At 41.0% G+C, this 16984-nt stretch overlaps 1 protein-coding gene across 15 annotated transcripts in view; it reads right to left on the reverse strand.

Annotated features, from left to right (window-relative positions):
- The window catches only part of cacna1ba (calcium channel, voltage-dependent, N type, alpha 1B subunit, a), a 126369-nt gene that overhangs the window by 61107 nt on the left and 48278 nt on the right, over positions 1-16984 (reverse strand). For all 15 annotated transcript variants that reach the window (XM_029259368.1, XM_029259367.1, XM_029259366.1 and 12 more), the window contains exons 6-7: positions 16469-16656; positions 5230-5333 (exon numbers count right to left, since the gene is read on the reverse strand). In XM_029259368.1, coding sequence (XP_029115201.1) covers positions 5230-5333; positions 16469-16656 — 292 coding nt within the window. The remainder of the gene's footprint in view (positions 1-5229; positions 5334-16468; positions 16657-16984) is intronic.

Below are 16984 nucleotides of genomic sequence, written 5' to 3' on the forward strand. Positions count from 1 at the left end.
ACTAGGTTTAGCCATATCGACTGTGAATACGATAGAAGGATGCTGCACATATAAAGGAGGACATGAAAGGAACAGATAGCATGAAAACAACAATAATCATATGACAGACATTTGATATGTCTAAGATTGACTAGAGAATTATATTGTGTAATTTTTTACACCCGGCCAGTCTATGTTGAATGGTGGGGGGAGGAGGGGGAATCCGACATACGTAAGATTTGACTTATGTAAGGGGTTGAAGAACGGTCCATTTGCATAAGTTGAGGGGTGTCTGTACTTAAAAAAAAAAAAAAAAAAATTATTTCTATTTAGATAAATGGTTCCGTAAACAATTCTAATTGGAATTAAGCGTAAGCTACTTTTGATGAAGGCATCTGCCTAGCAACTAAATAATGCCATATTAAAATGAGGGACTTCAATTTTTCACTCCTATGTAGAAATGTTCATATTGGAGCCACCGTTCTAATTTAGAATGTGCGTCTTCCCGCTTTTTACCTCCCCGTGCCATTAGCCCTAAAGCACCTCAGAGACAATATCCCACATCCACATCAATCTAGCATCAAGTGCATCCCACGCAGAGCTGGAGGAACCTCCCACTCCACACTGCAGTGCCTGTACCCCTGGCAGGGTGGCATGAGGGGGCGCTGGCTCTCCCTGTAGCCCTGGCAGTCCCCACCGCACCCGGAGCGGCCGCTCAACACAGTAGTGGCACCCAGGCACAGCGGCAAAAACAGCACCAGTGCAGAAACATCCTGGGCTCTGTGGAGACAGCAGTTTCTCCAAGACAAAGAAGCTGACTCTCAGCAGAGTGAGGAAGGACAATTACCTTGCCGTAACTGACTTGTAGATGCGTGCATGGTTTTAAGAGCTAAATCAAAGCACTTGTAACGATGTTTTTATGTTGTTTTCATAATGTCACTGTTGTGTCCTTGATGCATTCACCTTTATTTTAAAAAAAGAGCATGAATGAAAGAGCGTGAATGCAGATAAATAGAACCTTGAAGGCCGAGCACAGTGTGAGCTCTTGCTGCTGCGCTCGCAGTAGATCAGAGGAAGCTGAGCCTGGGGACAGAGGCCTGTTGCACACAGGTTGGGTCACTGTGGCTCTCAAGCAACAAACACAGCAGGGTGCTTCGCCACGGGGACCCTTGACAGACGACCCGCCAGGCTACAGACGAGACATACAGCAGTGAAGAGTATGTGTGTATGCGGTGTGCAGAACAACTCACGGCACATTCAGTTATAATGACCTTTGTGCCACTTATAATACTTTAACGATTTATGCGCACCAAATTCCAGCCAAGCATGTTGATTAAAAATATTTCAAATGGTATCTGAGCTATTGTAACAGCATCTGTGCTTGTCATCTACTGTTTCTTCTGCAAGTGCTCAGTGACTCAGATCCTGCCCCTATGAAATGCCTTCAGGATGACCTGGGGCACATGGGCTTATTCTGTGCCACTGTGGCAATCGGGTGGTGATAAGGGTCAACGCCCAGCACCGATTTCTGCCACAACCCTGCCACTCTCTCCTCTGATCCCCAAGTGTCTGCAGCCCCGTCCTCCTCACAAGGGATGCCTTTCATCTCCACCGTTACCGCCAGCAACGCAAGCCACACGTGCGCCCTGCCAGACCCGCCTGAATAAAGCATCCTGACAGCACCTGTGGCGCTCAGCACCATGGAAACAGAAAGGTCCCAGGGGTCTGGACGCCGCTTGAAGAAGGGGCGATGTGCATCGACAGAGAGCACTAGCACAAGGCACCAGTGGCCCACAGAGAACCTCCACAGCAAAAGCTTATGCGATGGAAGGACAAAAAACATAAGAAAGCCCATCAGAAGGGGCAAAAACAGGGCAAATGCACTGGAAGATTAAGCACGCGTGTGCGCCACTCCTGTAGGGTGCTTGGCCATCAAAGACTCCATTTCAGGGCGGTGGGAATGAGGGACGCCACAGGATCTTTTGAAGGCCATGCCCTGACAGGGAGTACGTCATCCACACCACGATGAGAGTACAACCCCCACCGAGGGACTGCTCTCCAGCCTCGCCCAAGGGCCCAGCCCTCACCACCTAAATGTCACATGTCTGGTTGTGGCGAGAGCAAACTGGACCAGAGCCTCCACGGATCCGATGTATTGCCTGCTGGGAAGTACTGCTTAGCTCTACCAGTGTAACAATAAGCCTCACCAGAGGAGAGTCTCTCGCTCACCCTCCTTGGTACTTCCTACTGCAGCTAAGCCCTGAAACATAAGCAGCTATGGAAATCGTTCTGTAGCCTTGTATCGCTTCACCTCCAAGTGACATTCTGTTATTGTCACTTGATCAGATCACCTCCAGGCACCAACAGCCTGGGTTATTTGGGCTTACAACTGAAGAAGGCAGAGCATTTCAGCTGTCGCCACCTACTGAAACAATCGGCTCAAATGAAGCTGCCGATCAGCGTCTTTCTTGCAGGTGACACTTTGCAAAACCAAGGCACGCTTGATGCGCTCGGTAAGTAAGAGCAAAACACCGATTCCAGGGCTGCTACACACAACCTACTCTTTGTTGCACAAGACATCTTTATTTCCCTCCCACTGTGAGACAAATAGATTATTCTGCTTGCACAGCCGCAGTCTCTCTGGGATGTGCAGGTCAGCGCAAGCTTTCCTACAAGGGAGTACACCTGTTTTGAGCAGACGTTTTCATGATGTATTGCAGCATGGAACCCAAAAGTGGAACAACGTAAGAGACAGGAGAGGGGCACACAGCCCCACTGAAGTGTCCGATGGAGGGTCCACAGTCTGACATATTATTTTGCATCGAAAACATGGCACGAAGGCATACTCATTCATACAGTCATCCATACACATGCATACACCTAGCAGACACATAAACATAAATGTGCAGACAAAATATAATGTCACATAAACATAGTAAAACCTGAGGTACACAGATATTCAAAGAAAAATGCAGCAACAGACATACAAAAGATGAGAAAAAATTCACAACACTGTAGACATGGTATCTGAAGCATCTTAACAGCACTTTAAAGTAAACAGAAAGCCCTGCAAGTACAATACCTCTCAGGGGGTTTTTCACCTTGAGTGTCTAATATGTAAATGAAAGGATTTCCCGCTGTGAGGCAGGAGGAGATGGCTAACTTCTGATCAAGGACAGGGAGACATGCAAAGGGAGAGTGAGTTTCTCCCGTTTCTTCATTATGAACAACAAAATGACAGTTTAAATTAGGCTTTACAAAGGACGGAAAAGAAATATATACATATGCATAAAAAAATACATACTACATAAATACATATCCAGCAAACAATTTGCATATTGAATGTTTAATCCAATAATGGCAAGGTGGCGCAGCGGGTATGGTGTCTTACAGCTGCGGAGCTCAATCTGTGCTCAGTTTGCATGGTATCTCCATGTTTATGTGGATTTACTCCCGCTGGCCAAAGATATGTGGAAGAAGGCAGTAGTTAATCTCCATGCCCTCTCCTAGGGTAAAAGCCAATAAAACAGTCCCCGAGATTCAATTCTGACTGCAAGACGTACAGCACTTAAATGAAAAGTTTTCTCTGTATGTATAGACATGGCGTCAATTTTTGTCCCGTTTCATTTGACATTCTGCTAAGAATGACATAAAACTTTACCTGTATTTCCTTACTTAAAATACATATGTCGATTTATTCATTCATTCATTCGTTCGTTCGTTCATTAATTTATTTTCCTGACCGCTTGTCCGACTAGGGTGGTGGTGGCAATAGGGAGAGGCAATAAGGAGAACGAAGGAATAGGATTTAGGATACAAGCGTCTAAAATGAGTTTTCTCCGCAGGGTGGTGGGACTCACTCTCCGTGACAGGGTGAGGAGTTCGGACATCGGGGAGGAACTCAGAGTAGAGCCGCTACTCCTCCGCATTGAGAGGAGCCAGTTGAGGTGGTTCGGGCATCTGGTAAAGATGCCCCCTGGGTGCCTCCCTTTGGAGGCATACCAGACACAGCCAACTGGGATGAGACCCCAAGGTTGGCCCATGACCCGCCGGAGAGTTTATACCTCCCACTTGGCCTGGGAGTAGCTGGGGATCCCCCAGGTTGAGCTGGAGGAAGTCGCAACGGACAAGGGATGTCTGGGCTTCTCTGCTCTCCCTATTGCCTATGTCGATACATACATACATTAAATGCTACACTGCAGGCATAGTGGTGCAGCAAGTAGCGTTGTTGTCTCACAGCCCCTTTTTGCATGTTATTCCCCTGTCTAGCCATGCAAGCCACCTTGGATGGAAATATGTCCACTAGTATTCAGTGTAAGTCACCTTGGAGATAAGAATATGCTCAAAGAATAAATGTAAATGCAGAATTTATGAACAGAACATGACAATAAATGCTTAATGTCACACTGACACAACTGAGAGCTAGAAAGGCATTTTGGTTGAAAAGCAGTAAAAATTAGATTAGATTTCTGGGAAGTAATAAAATCGGCTCTCTGCAGAAGCCGCAGTGAAACACAACGCAGTTGCCAGGATGACTTCCATTAAGCTCAGCATGTGAGAAGTGCATTCCATAGTGTGTGTGTGTGTGTGTGTGTGTGTGTGAGTATGCATGTATGCAAGCTCTGCACTTCTGAAAGTGGGAGGAGATGCTTCAACAAATCAGACAAAACCATTTGTGTCTTTGGTGCTTGGCTCCAGCACAAAGAACAGAAACCTAATTCCATTTATGCAGCACTGGCAAAAACACTGCATATTTAAATGTAGATTTTACTTTATTAAGATACATGTAAATTGGGGTTCTGAAGCTAAATTGGCAAATCATTTAATACTGACAAATTTCTTTGAGTAAGGGAAAGGGGTGACTGTCATAAATCTCACTGTGTATCTTCACAACAATTATCGTATTTGTTCACTGCACTAAGTAAACATATAATTCAACATTATTATTATTCAAAGACTCACAACACACCGTTAGGTTTTCCTCACAATAAACCATGAGGTCTGTCTCTTAATTCTATTACAGAATTCTGAAACCTGAAGCCAATTGTCATCTGACTCGGAAATGCTTCGCCGATTTCACAAACATGCACGTTAAAACATACTGCGACTATGAGTTCTCTTTAGCTAAATGAATGGATGTGTTACAGATTATTTCCTGCTTTATACCATTTTAATCAACATATTTTGCTCTTATGAAGCATTTCAATTTTCTTGTTTTTTTTGGCAAAGTTTATAAAAATTGGGACTTACCCTGACAAGACTCCCAGAACAAGGTTGAGCATGAAGAAGGAGCCGATGATGATGAGAGGGATGAAGTAGAGCCAGTTCCACGTGTTCCCTGAGGCGTCATTGGCCTGCGGACAACAGAGGGAGCATCAGCAGAGCCAAACTATCGCTCAGTAGTTAACCTGTGAATTGGCTCAGGGATTCTGATGACATGGTTACTTTTACGCGAAGGCCTGTGATTCGGTGTCATTACCTGGATTAGGTATTTCAAAGTTAGTGGCTCAAACTGCAGGCAGGGAACATGCAAACTGCACACATGGGAAAAATTTTTTTTGAATTATGTTGACAAGAAATACACAATTCATGCTTGATTCCAACACATACATTACATTTACATTTATTTAGCAGACGCTTTTCTCCCAAGCGACTTCCAATGAACTCTATGTAGTGTTACCAGCCAACACACCTTATTCACCAAGGTAACTTACACTGCTAGATACACTACTTACAATGGGTCAGATTAGATCAGGGTTAGACCTGATCTACCTGATTAGACCTATCACATTAGGTAAGTCAGATCAGAGAAAACTAATATGAAGAGAGCATAGATTATTACATAATATTGCGGTAAATTTGCAATACACCATCTGGCATGATCATCCTAGCATTTCCTATCAGACAAAACTCTATAGGCAGCTGCTTGCGAATTGTGCATCTGCATAGTATCAGACAAACCGTGTTGAACAATTGTGTCTGCATCTGAAGCTCTTCACGTGCTGTGGAATGCCTTTTTTTTTTTTTTTTTTACTGTGTCGTACATCGCTTTAGACGAAAAGTGTCTGTTAAACACAGAAAAATCTTCTGACGTATCTACATTCCACAGTAAGGTGTTGGGTTTTTTCAGGTAGTGCTGGATGTTTAACGCTGCATTTCTTCTGCAGCCTTGTTGATAGGAGACACCATATAATTTTCTTCCCTTCATTTGACTCCATCAGAGAATTTGCAGCAGCAAAACGGAAAGTGCCAAAGAAAAACGGTGGAATTTATGGAGTGTGCAGCTCCTGAACAGACCTTGTGATTGCAAGTAGGCTCGGGGCTCGCTGACTCAGCAGGCGAAAGCGTGTGCAAACTGGTGTTTAGCACATCTCCTCTCCCCCGTCTCCCCCACAGCTGCTTATACAGCAACAGATTCACCAAATGAAGCCTACACATGTTTACCTTACATGTCCATGTTTATTTTCAAGTGGTATTTTCTGATTAGGGATCCTCGTTTGGAGTCACGTATCTTTCTATTTTTTCTACATTTTTCAACGTCTAGAATACCAACTTGTTCTTTACATTCAGAATGTAAATGTCTTATATTCTTCAGTCCAGTTCAGGCACCTATGGTTGGTTTTAAGGCCGAACATGTAATCTTGCATTTCACCAGTTTCTTCAAAATGCTGGCACACAGTTCCACACTTTGTCTATTACAATACAGATAACTTTCAGACTCGTATGAATTTAAGGTTATTTTTGGCCTCAGTGACAAAAGTGAAACATAAAGCATGGCATATTTCTGTGAGTTCCAGTTACCCAGTCTTATTTGCATTGTCTGTTAAAAACTATTATATAATTTGGTTTTGATCAAAAGGTATTCCTCACATAATTTAGCCAGTTCATCATGTTCACTATCTTTGAACCTTACTGGGGAAAAGATCACAGGCCCTGAGGGCTCTACATGCATCTCTACATGTTACAAAGCCTATTGCATCTTTGGTAACTGAGGCTAGTTTACCATCCCAGATCTCAGGTAAGAGCACAGCAACAAACCACTGCACAAGTAAGGCTAACAGCTTCAGAAGCATCAGAGAGCTGTTTCAAAGTCCTTATGATGAGGGCAAGCTGTTTTGAAGAGGACGACTTCTTGAAAACCAAACGGTAGACTGCCTCTGAGCCCCTATTCATGCAGGAAGGAAATTAAAAGAAGAGCTTTGATGTATCCAAAATCAAAATCTTCTCCTGCATTCACTGGCCGAACTTCGATTTCAAGTGATACCCTCTGCAGGCTGATCTTAGGTTTTTGTTCACTTTTCACATTCCAGATACACCACACAAATGCTTTCTGTTGATGGCAAATGTACATTTAGCCTGTCCCAATGGTACAGATTAATGAAATATTGCTGAGAAGTTCAGGATTGGTGCTCTGAGTGCCAAGACACTGTGCTAAACCATGATGCAGAGATAATGTCTTTAGCTCATAAGGCTTTGGGAGGTCAGATTACTTTTCCGGGCAGGAGCTCAAAAGGGTTGCATGTGGCAGAGATGTAACAACACCGGTCTCTAAATGCGAGGATCGTGACTGGATCCTGGCTGAAAACCTGCTGCTTGGAACTTTACCTCAAATGCCCTACAACATAAATCAGACATGCAAATAAGGACTGCGGTTGCTGGTTTCTGATAAAGAAATGCTAAATAATCACTATAGCAATTCTTGTGTTCCACTGTGAAGGTGGTACAAAATTTTATTCAGAGAGAAGCTATGACCTCACTGCAGCAAAAGGGGAGTATAAAACATCCGGAAAAGTGAAGCCAGATCACAGTACGTTTAAGCATTCAAGAATTTAATAGATGGAATTTATTATGTCAGTTACATTAAATATATAACAAACAGCATCTACCACCTTGTATCATTTGAAATATGTAATATTTACATCTATTAATGATTTCAGGTAGTTTTTCAATTCTCTTTATCATTTAAAACTACTGCAGTTAACTGTTAACCGAATTCCCTTTAAAGTATTTTCAAGTCACGTGAATAAGATACCGGATAATTAGCGCATCCTTGTATACCGCAACGAATGCAGCCTTAATAATCCAGCCAACGCAGCCATAACAAATGTCACAATCATTATCCAAATGAGGGCATTGTCCATTCCTCTATTGTGATCTTCAGTTCCTGCTTCATTGGAAATACTCATTAAAATAAGATCTGTTGTCACTAAGCAGGATCAAAACAAGATTAATCTTAGAATTCTGTTGCTCCTCTGTAACTGTTTCCTAAAGACCTATATTATACGTTACATTAGAAAATAAGTATATTTAATCTGGTCCAGGTAAAACTTTTCTCTTTTGCCATATTAATTACTGCTTATTTAAATATTTTAGGGTTTTATTCTTGATTTGTGCTGGTGTTTCTTTTGACCCGGACATTCCGATTTCCAAATAAAGCAGAAATTTCTGTTGTTTCCACCTTGGATAAGCGATTCAATTTCTTATACATAAACCACCCTTTCGCAATGAATTGTTAGTGTTCTTCTGCTGGTATACACTGAGTCAAGAAAAAAGAAAGGGCTGCGTTATGGTGTAATAAAGCAGGCAATGTCTGACAACCAGAAACTGTAGCATGACTAACACCCAAGGAGCAGTTAACAGTGGGAGGACCCTATCGGTACCAGATTCCCTCCCTCTTTCTCTCCACTTCGTTCGTACTTGCATAAACAATTGCTCTGAGATCCACTGCATCAAACTCGCAGCTCCAGCTTCTTTGGCAGGAGGCACGTTTGCTGTCCCAGAATGCAGCACTGATGGTTCAGAGGTCCATATTTAGAGAACATGCAGGCATGTATGTGGGGGCAGCAGGTGGGATATTGCTTACGATTTCAAATCTCACCGTCTGCTGCGGTACCTCTGAACCATGCATTTGCCATGAATTAGAGAAAAATGTCAGCTAAATGAATAAAGAGTAAATAATCACATACACTGAACTACTTCACAGCATCGCATGCTTGAAAAGTGACTATTGAAAGTCATTAATGATTCTTATATAAAAGATCTAAATTCAAGTGTGTAATGCCCCATTATACACATATCTTGCTTTTCTAAAGGGATCAATATCTGTTTTTTGTAATTCCCAAAAACTACTTTGACAGTCATTTATTTTTCTGTCAGGGAAGACTATTTCATGGCTTTCTCCAGACATATTATTTGTAATGGTTACAGTAAATATGTCCATGCTGTATACGAAAAGTTTTTAAAGAATAAAAAGTGTGATTACAAAGCACAGTAAAGCAACAGCTGGTATCAGTTTATTATATTATACCAGACAAGCTTAAATTAATGTACAGAAAAGGCTGAGATAAAACACTGATGTTCTAAGGTAGCAGATGGCAACATAGGGGAAGTTCTTGTCTTGATAATAACCGCAATATTTCTTTGGAAGGGGGAGCGTGTCTAGGATAATGCAGGGCCGTGTCATTCTCATTACGCACCTCATCATGGATGAAGACTACTGCTCCTCCAGCAGCTGAGAAACCCAAGAGCCAGGCAGTCAGAGGACACTTACAAAAAAAACATGTCACAAGAAAAAATGGCCTCCTTTGAGACAAACTAGCCAGCAGCAGCTTTTCACCTGTAAAGTGCAAGTACAAAGCTAGGTATAAATATAAGGAAGGTGTAATCCGTTTCCTTTTATAAATTCCAAGAAACTGTTAGTGATAACAAAGACGGATGCAACTGCATTACCTTGAGGATTAGCCCCAGCACACCAAACGGGCTTTCTGCGTTCAGCACCCCGGACAGCAGCCACCCACTAAGAACCGACCATTATTAGTTTAAGCTAAAGCATATTTGCCTGCCAATTGAAACAACTAATAAGTCCATTCACAGCTGTGATTATACTGGATTCCAAGGAGGGGAAATGTGAGGAAAATACATTGGATTGCAAGGCCTGGCTATATAATGCTTGCTTTGGCTACATACACACCATATAGCAAAACTGATGTCCTGCACTAAGTTGGCACCTGCCATTTTTCTTCATTTCCTTTCCTATTCCCTGAGCATTTGCTTTCTAGTGGCATGGGACATCATTTTCGGCACACAATTAAGCTGTCACAAATATTTGCACTAATCACCCTATTTCAATTATCAGACTTCTGCAGCACGATGAAAATAGAGGCAAAACAACAAATGACAAAGACGACACAATTTGAAATCATTCTTATTAAGCAGAAATAATGGCTTGAAATTGACGAGACAAATTAATAACAAGTAAGCCAAATCATTACAAAATTTACAAATTCAAATTCCTGAAATGTACAGATAACACATATCATTGCTGATTATTGCACTGCCACACAGAATAATATACTGATCCTCAAGGCTAAATGCTGAGAATTGCCTTTTAAGACTTAGATGGAGTTTTGTTATTGTTTCCAGTGCTGTAAATGAGCGGCTGTACTCGCTTTGACACAGGGCCTGTTCGTAGGTCATGTCAAGCATGAACTCTGCTTCAAATATAATTGCAGCCAGAAACTACTGATGTTAAATAATTTATTAAAATCAAGGAAAGATAAATATAAGCTGATCAACAAATAAAAAAAAAACTAAATTGTTGCAATACAGACGTTAAAATGTTTAATAGATTAAGCAATAGATGTTAATATTTTCTTGTGTTTGTACACAAAAAGGAAAGATTTTTGCAAAGACAGTAGATCAAGTGAAAAAAGTGCATTAAAACATCTTTCCCGTTAGTAACTGCACTGATGGCAGTTTACCATTTACAGTACTGCTTGAAAGGATGTGAACCCCTTGTGTCCCTTAGTTTTACCACGAAATGATTATTCAATGAAAAGCAGACTTTCTCATTTGACATAATAGGTGTGTAATGACCAATTACATATGTCGATTTAGAGGAAATCATGTGTGCAGAAGAAAAACAAAAGCAGTGCAGGTGCAAAAAAAAGTGACCCCAAGTTGCATTGGTCAAACCAAATGGGTAAACAGAATCAGGTATGTAAATCATAATTATTTGTGTATTTTATGTTTATTTTAAGATTTAAATTTTACAAGTCAATTGTAATATTTTATACAATATTAACCACCATCCCTATAGGGTTCACATACTTTCAAGCAGTCCTTTATATCAGTCAACAAGGTGTGATGATAATATATCCATATTTACCCGCAAAATCCCTCAGTGATTGATCGTTGACATTTAACTGCTAACTGAACATATATCTGATACTTACAGAAATTATTTGATGAGAAATCAATATAATACTGTAATCAAGCTTTAAAATGTCAGAATAGTAATAATGACCTGGGTTTATATACTATAAATGTAGTTCCCACTGCAGCACACAAAGGACACAAGCATATTGTATAAGAGGGTCCCTCACAGACATGCATGGGTATCTTATATTTTGAAAATGACTGCAGAATTACCAGGAAATTACTAGAAAATCACTACAGTAGTGAAAATGGAATGACAGCTACATGTGAGCAGTTTTAGTAGACCACTTTTGGCTGCCTCTACCCTTCCTACAACACACACTTCCAGTTCAAAATGGAGTAAAAAACATCATGTAGCTTCAAAACTGCATCCCTTTTTAGAGCTAAGTGACCATCAATATCTTCTGGCTGCCAAAATGCTGCAGTCACATTTGTTTCATTTCCAGTCATCAGTAATAAAAAAGATGGACTCTTGAGTGCTAAATCATAAGACATAAGACACTGACAAGACAGACCATATGATGCCTTTAAATAGGATTATTCACTGGTTAAAAATCGTTTGTATTGCTAAGTTGTACAATACTATGTTCCTGTAACTCTGTAGATCATTATGATAATTGCTACAAATGATTTCTTACAATCACCTCAGATGATTCAGAGTCTTTTTCCTTCACACACACACACACACACACTGTCTGAAGCTGCTTGTCCCAATCAGGGTTACGGTGAGCCGGAGCCTAACCCAGCAACACAAGGCACAAGGCTGGAGGGGGAGGGGACACACCCAGAATGAGATGCCAATTCATCACAAGGCACCCCAAGCAGGGCTCGAACCCCAGACCGACAGGAGAGCAGGCCCGGCCCAAACCCGCTACACCACCATGGCCCCTCTTCACATATTAAATGTATACCTATATTTCCCACAAAATAAATTTTCAAAATCGTTAAATAAATTCCGTCACAACTTTTGAAAATTAATTTAGTCTCTGTGACACATGAAGAAGTATAATTCTATTATCAATAAAATGTATATTTACTGCAGCCAGAACACTTTGTGCACATATTATGCACAGGTTTTCAAAGACATTGATGCTATCATCAGCAGGACACGATAATAAAGCTAAAATGAACATATTACGCATACCTTTAGTCAATGCTGTGTTTCCATTTCAACTAAGAGAATATTCAATAATGAACTTGTTCATCAGACTGAGTCATGTTATACCCTCTGTGGTGCTTAGAGAAAAGAAGAGCACAATGGGTCAAATGACAGCAGCCTACCTCCAGGGAGTGGGCAAACTCGAGCGACAGGTAATGCAGGTCATGGGGGCGGCAAGGATAGAAGTGTATGGCTCTTATATCAGTTTCCATTCTCCCTTATAATTAACGCAGATAATCTCTTCAAACATACCAACTCCAGGAAAGCGGAATTATGTGAAACAGCAGTGAGTGAACATGCTGCATTTTATGAAGTACAGTTGTAGCAAAATCTTACGCTACAACAGCGACTGAAGCGGACAGAATGGGTGTCTGTCAGGGGAATCAAGTGAATAATGTCATTTATGAATGTCAGCACTTACCCATGCAAGTCTGGTGTTTTGACACAAGTTTCTGTCATATTTATGTAAGCTCTTGTTTCCACGATTCTACCGCATCATGGAATCTTTGAATTGCAGGCCATATGAGGGAAACCAAAAAAAAAAACCAATATTCTTTATCTATCTTTACTTAGGGAAGCCATCCACTGATAAACACATGCTTCCTCTTTAAAGAGCCTGTCACACTGGCATTATTATCTATGGAATTGTTTGGGTTTATATGCCCTTAAATAACCAGGGCAGGTAGCCAAAAAAAAAAAAAGACCATAGACAAAAGATTAGTGAACAGCTGGTGTGCACCTCAACCAAGCTCCGAGCCATCCCCTTACAGTAGTCCCACACAGACGACAGGACAGAGCTCATGGCACACTGAGGTTAACCTCTCGGACCCTAACAGTCACCTTAAAAGAGGATCGTAGGACCAGCTATTGACCTTGCTCTCAACACTATCGTTATTTTATTTATTTACATTTATTCATTTAGATGACACTTTTCTCAAAAGTTACAAGATGTTAGGCAACTTACAAATATTTACACACTTGGGAAATTTTTACTGGAACAATTCAGGGCGAGTTCCTTTCTCGAGGGTACAAGAGCACTAGCGTTGATGAACCCAGGGCCTTTAGTTGCAAGGTAACCGTTGTAAACAGTATGCTACCTGCTAGTATTTTAAATTTAAATACATTCAAATACACTCAAATACATACATTTTTAAATTCAAATACAACATTGTACATACTGAATTTAAATGGCATCTTTCTGCGTTTTAATGTCATAATTTGACTGTTCACTGTCAAAAAACGTCAGAATAACAGACCTGAAGTGATATTACATGTAGCACCTTGGGGGCACACTGAGGACAAAGTGAGAAATGATCTTAAGGATATTTGGAAAATTTGTGAAATTGTTTGAAAGGGTGAAATGAGTCATACCTTGAAGAAGAAAAACAACTAAGTCACTACTTTAATGATAATAGTGGCTCTGTTCACCAGCACCCTGGGGTTTCACAAGCAAAGCAGTTCAACATACAGCACCAACCTACCAGTTAACATATAATCAAGTGCTCGGCAATCTGATTGAGAGAATGTTTCTCTACTGCTGAAAGATGAATGATCACACAGTTAAGAACTACATAAAAGAATAACACCAGCAATGTTTCAATGAAAGTACCGGTATAACAATACCTCTATATTCCCCTCTTACTTTCATTTGTTGTTCCCAAAAAGTGGCATAATACACACACACACACCTTCAGAACCGCTCGTCCCTTACGGGGTCACGGGGAACCGGAGCCTACCCGGCAACACAGGGCGTAAGGCCAGAGGAGGAAGGGGACACACCCAGGACGGGACGCCAGTCCGCCGCAAGGCACCCCAAGCGGGACTTGAACCCCAGACCCACCGGAGAGCAGGACTGCGGTCCAACCCACTGCGCCACCGCACCCCCTAAAGTGGCATAATATTACTACATAAATCTAGCACCAATTAACTGCTGCCAATACAGACAATTTAAAAAATTCAGTGGTATGTATACATAAACATACAACTACCAGTCAAAAGTTTGATAACACTTGCTGGGAAAAAAAGTTTTTTCTCCTTGAGGATTTTTGGCAGCTCATACGTGTGAGCAGGAAATGAGCCAACATGTCAGAGATGTTGTTGGTATGTTCCTTTGTTTTCACCACTGATGCACCATACAAATATTGCTTAAGTTGTCCACATGTACTCACACTTTTCAGTGGGATTGTATACTGATTTACACACATGCAACGGCCTTACCAATTACATGTGCATTTGTGCATGACACATACGTGTACATTTCTATATTGGGACAGGTGGTAGTGTAGTGGTTAGAGCTGCTGTCGTTGGACCCAAAGGCTGCAGGTTTTAATCCCACCGCCAGCTGTAGTACACTTGAGAAAGGTACTTACCCTGAATTGCTCTAGTAAAATTAACCAGCTGTATAAATAAGTAAATTATTGTAGCTAGCATAACATTGTACGTTGCTTTGGAGAAAAGTGTTGGATGAATGTATTTGTACACACAGTATACAAAGAGACAACACACTGTATATTGCGTAAACTAAATTATAAACAGAGCACAACACCAGGTCTAATTAGAGCTTTTAATTACTGCTTGTAATAATTACTACTAATCAACAGCTCTTAACGCCTACAATTTTTATGCCCCAAAAAGCGATTAGATGTAATCAGAGCCGTGCACGGCCAGCAGTCTTCTTCTTTCCCATAAGCTACCAGCTGCTATGAGATTAAGATAAAGGTGGGAACTGATAAAGTGGTTGCAGAACAATAACAGCCAGAGACGAGATGGTTCCCCGTGCCCCATTCAAATCAGGGACACTTCAAATTACATTTGGTAAAGCTACTGGAACCCAGGTCATCGTCCCCCTGTGCAGCCAGGCAACCATGAAATGACACACACAAGGTATAGAGCAAAGAACTCAGCATCCGCCATACATTAAGGTTTCAGTTGCAAACTCTTTCTGTTTGGCAGAAGAAAATGGAAGCGGCCACAACCAGTTATCCCGAAGTCCACTCCCAGAAACCTGTTGGGAATCCAACTGATTCACTGTGTTTTTATACTTGATGAAGATCTCAGTCAGAAACATAATGCTGAGCTGGATATATGCATTTCCAGTTAATGCATTACTCAGAGAAATCAGAAAAAAAGAACTAAAGGCATTTATAGTGAGTATGCAGAGATCAATTACTGGGTAATGATGGGATGTAATGTGATAGGACACTGGGAACAACATAGAACACAGAAAGCAATTAAAATAACATAGCAATTTAGTACAGCAAGGTATTCGCCGTAAGACTGCCTCAGAGATGATGGTCAGCATATTCTATTATGTCTGCGAAAACATCATAAATTAAAACAGTTTGAAACATTAGACAAGGAAAGTTAAAACTCTGGCAAATCAAACTATCACCCTCCACAAGACACCTGTCAGCCAAAAGGAGGTGCAAAAGGGGAAACAAAGGCCTGAGGAGATATCATGGACACAGAAGGAAAAGGTTCTCAATAAAACCAGCATCTTCTGATTCCAACACCAAAATGCAAGTGAACACCTCATAACTCACAGCCAACTAATTGAGCCATTTACCCCTTTCATTCATTTCTATTGATGAATTTTTAGACCCATTCTCTTCCAGGAGCTCAAATGATTTGTGTCAAGATGTAGTTTACAGTTTCATGAAACATACAACTGGACCAGGTCTCCCTTGGAAAAGAAATATAATTGTCTTATGGAAATTCTGGTATATATGGGATACGTTGAAAACTTCAAACATATTTAGTTTTAACTGAGCTGAAACTGATTGCTCAAAACAAATTTAAAGTCAACCTGTGTAAAGAAATCTTGCAAAAAAGCATGTTCATGAAATGATTTCAAATGTGTAATAACTTTGTGCCAAAATAAAATTTAGACTGCCCCTTGTGAGGATGAAATCTTTTACAAACAAATACAATATAAATAACTGACAGCAACAGATGACTGTGCAATTTCCAAATTGTTCCAAAGTCTGATGTAAAAATATACAGTGTGTTTAACTTAAATAACATAATATAACATTTCCAACCCATGAGTAACTGCATTTGACTGTATGGATCTGGGTGACATTGTATGGACTGAAGGAGACACTCAGAACTCACATTGTACAGGATGTCCACCCAGCCCTCCATGGTGATGCACTGGAAGACGGTTAGCACTGCAAAGAGGATGTTGTCGAAGTTGGTGATGCCAAAGTTTGGGCCAGTCCAGTACTCCTGGCACTTGGTGCCGTTGGAACAGGTCCGGGACGGCGGCTCCTGGCCACAAGGGAAGTCTGCCACCTGCTCTCCTGCAAGCACAGATCACGCAAAACCAGGTGAAGAGAAGCATAATGGGATGCACAACTTTGTTTTTCAGACATACAATTGTGTCAGTGTTTACCATAAAGTGCTACAGCATATAACTAAACAAATTTCTTTTTTCTTTTTCTACAATGTATTGATCTGAGGTCCAGATCCAAAACTAGGACCATCATTTGTCAAGTCTTGCCATACAACTGTCTGCTGGCTAATAGCTTCTGCTCATCAGAACATGCTGCCTGCGAAATGAATCTTCCAGCAATCCAGCAGTTTCTTTAGCACATTGTCTCAACCTGATTATTACCATCACTTATCTCT

The sequence above is a fragment of the Scleropages formosus genome, chromosome 17 (genome assembly GCF_900964775.1).
Source record: "Scleropages formosus chromosome 17, fSclFor1.1, whole genome shotgun sequence".
NCBI lineage: Eukaryota > Metazoa > Chordata > Actinopteri > Osteoglossiformes > Osteoglossidae > Scleropages > Scleropages formosus.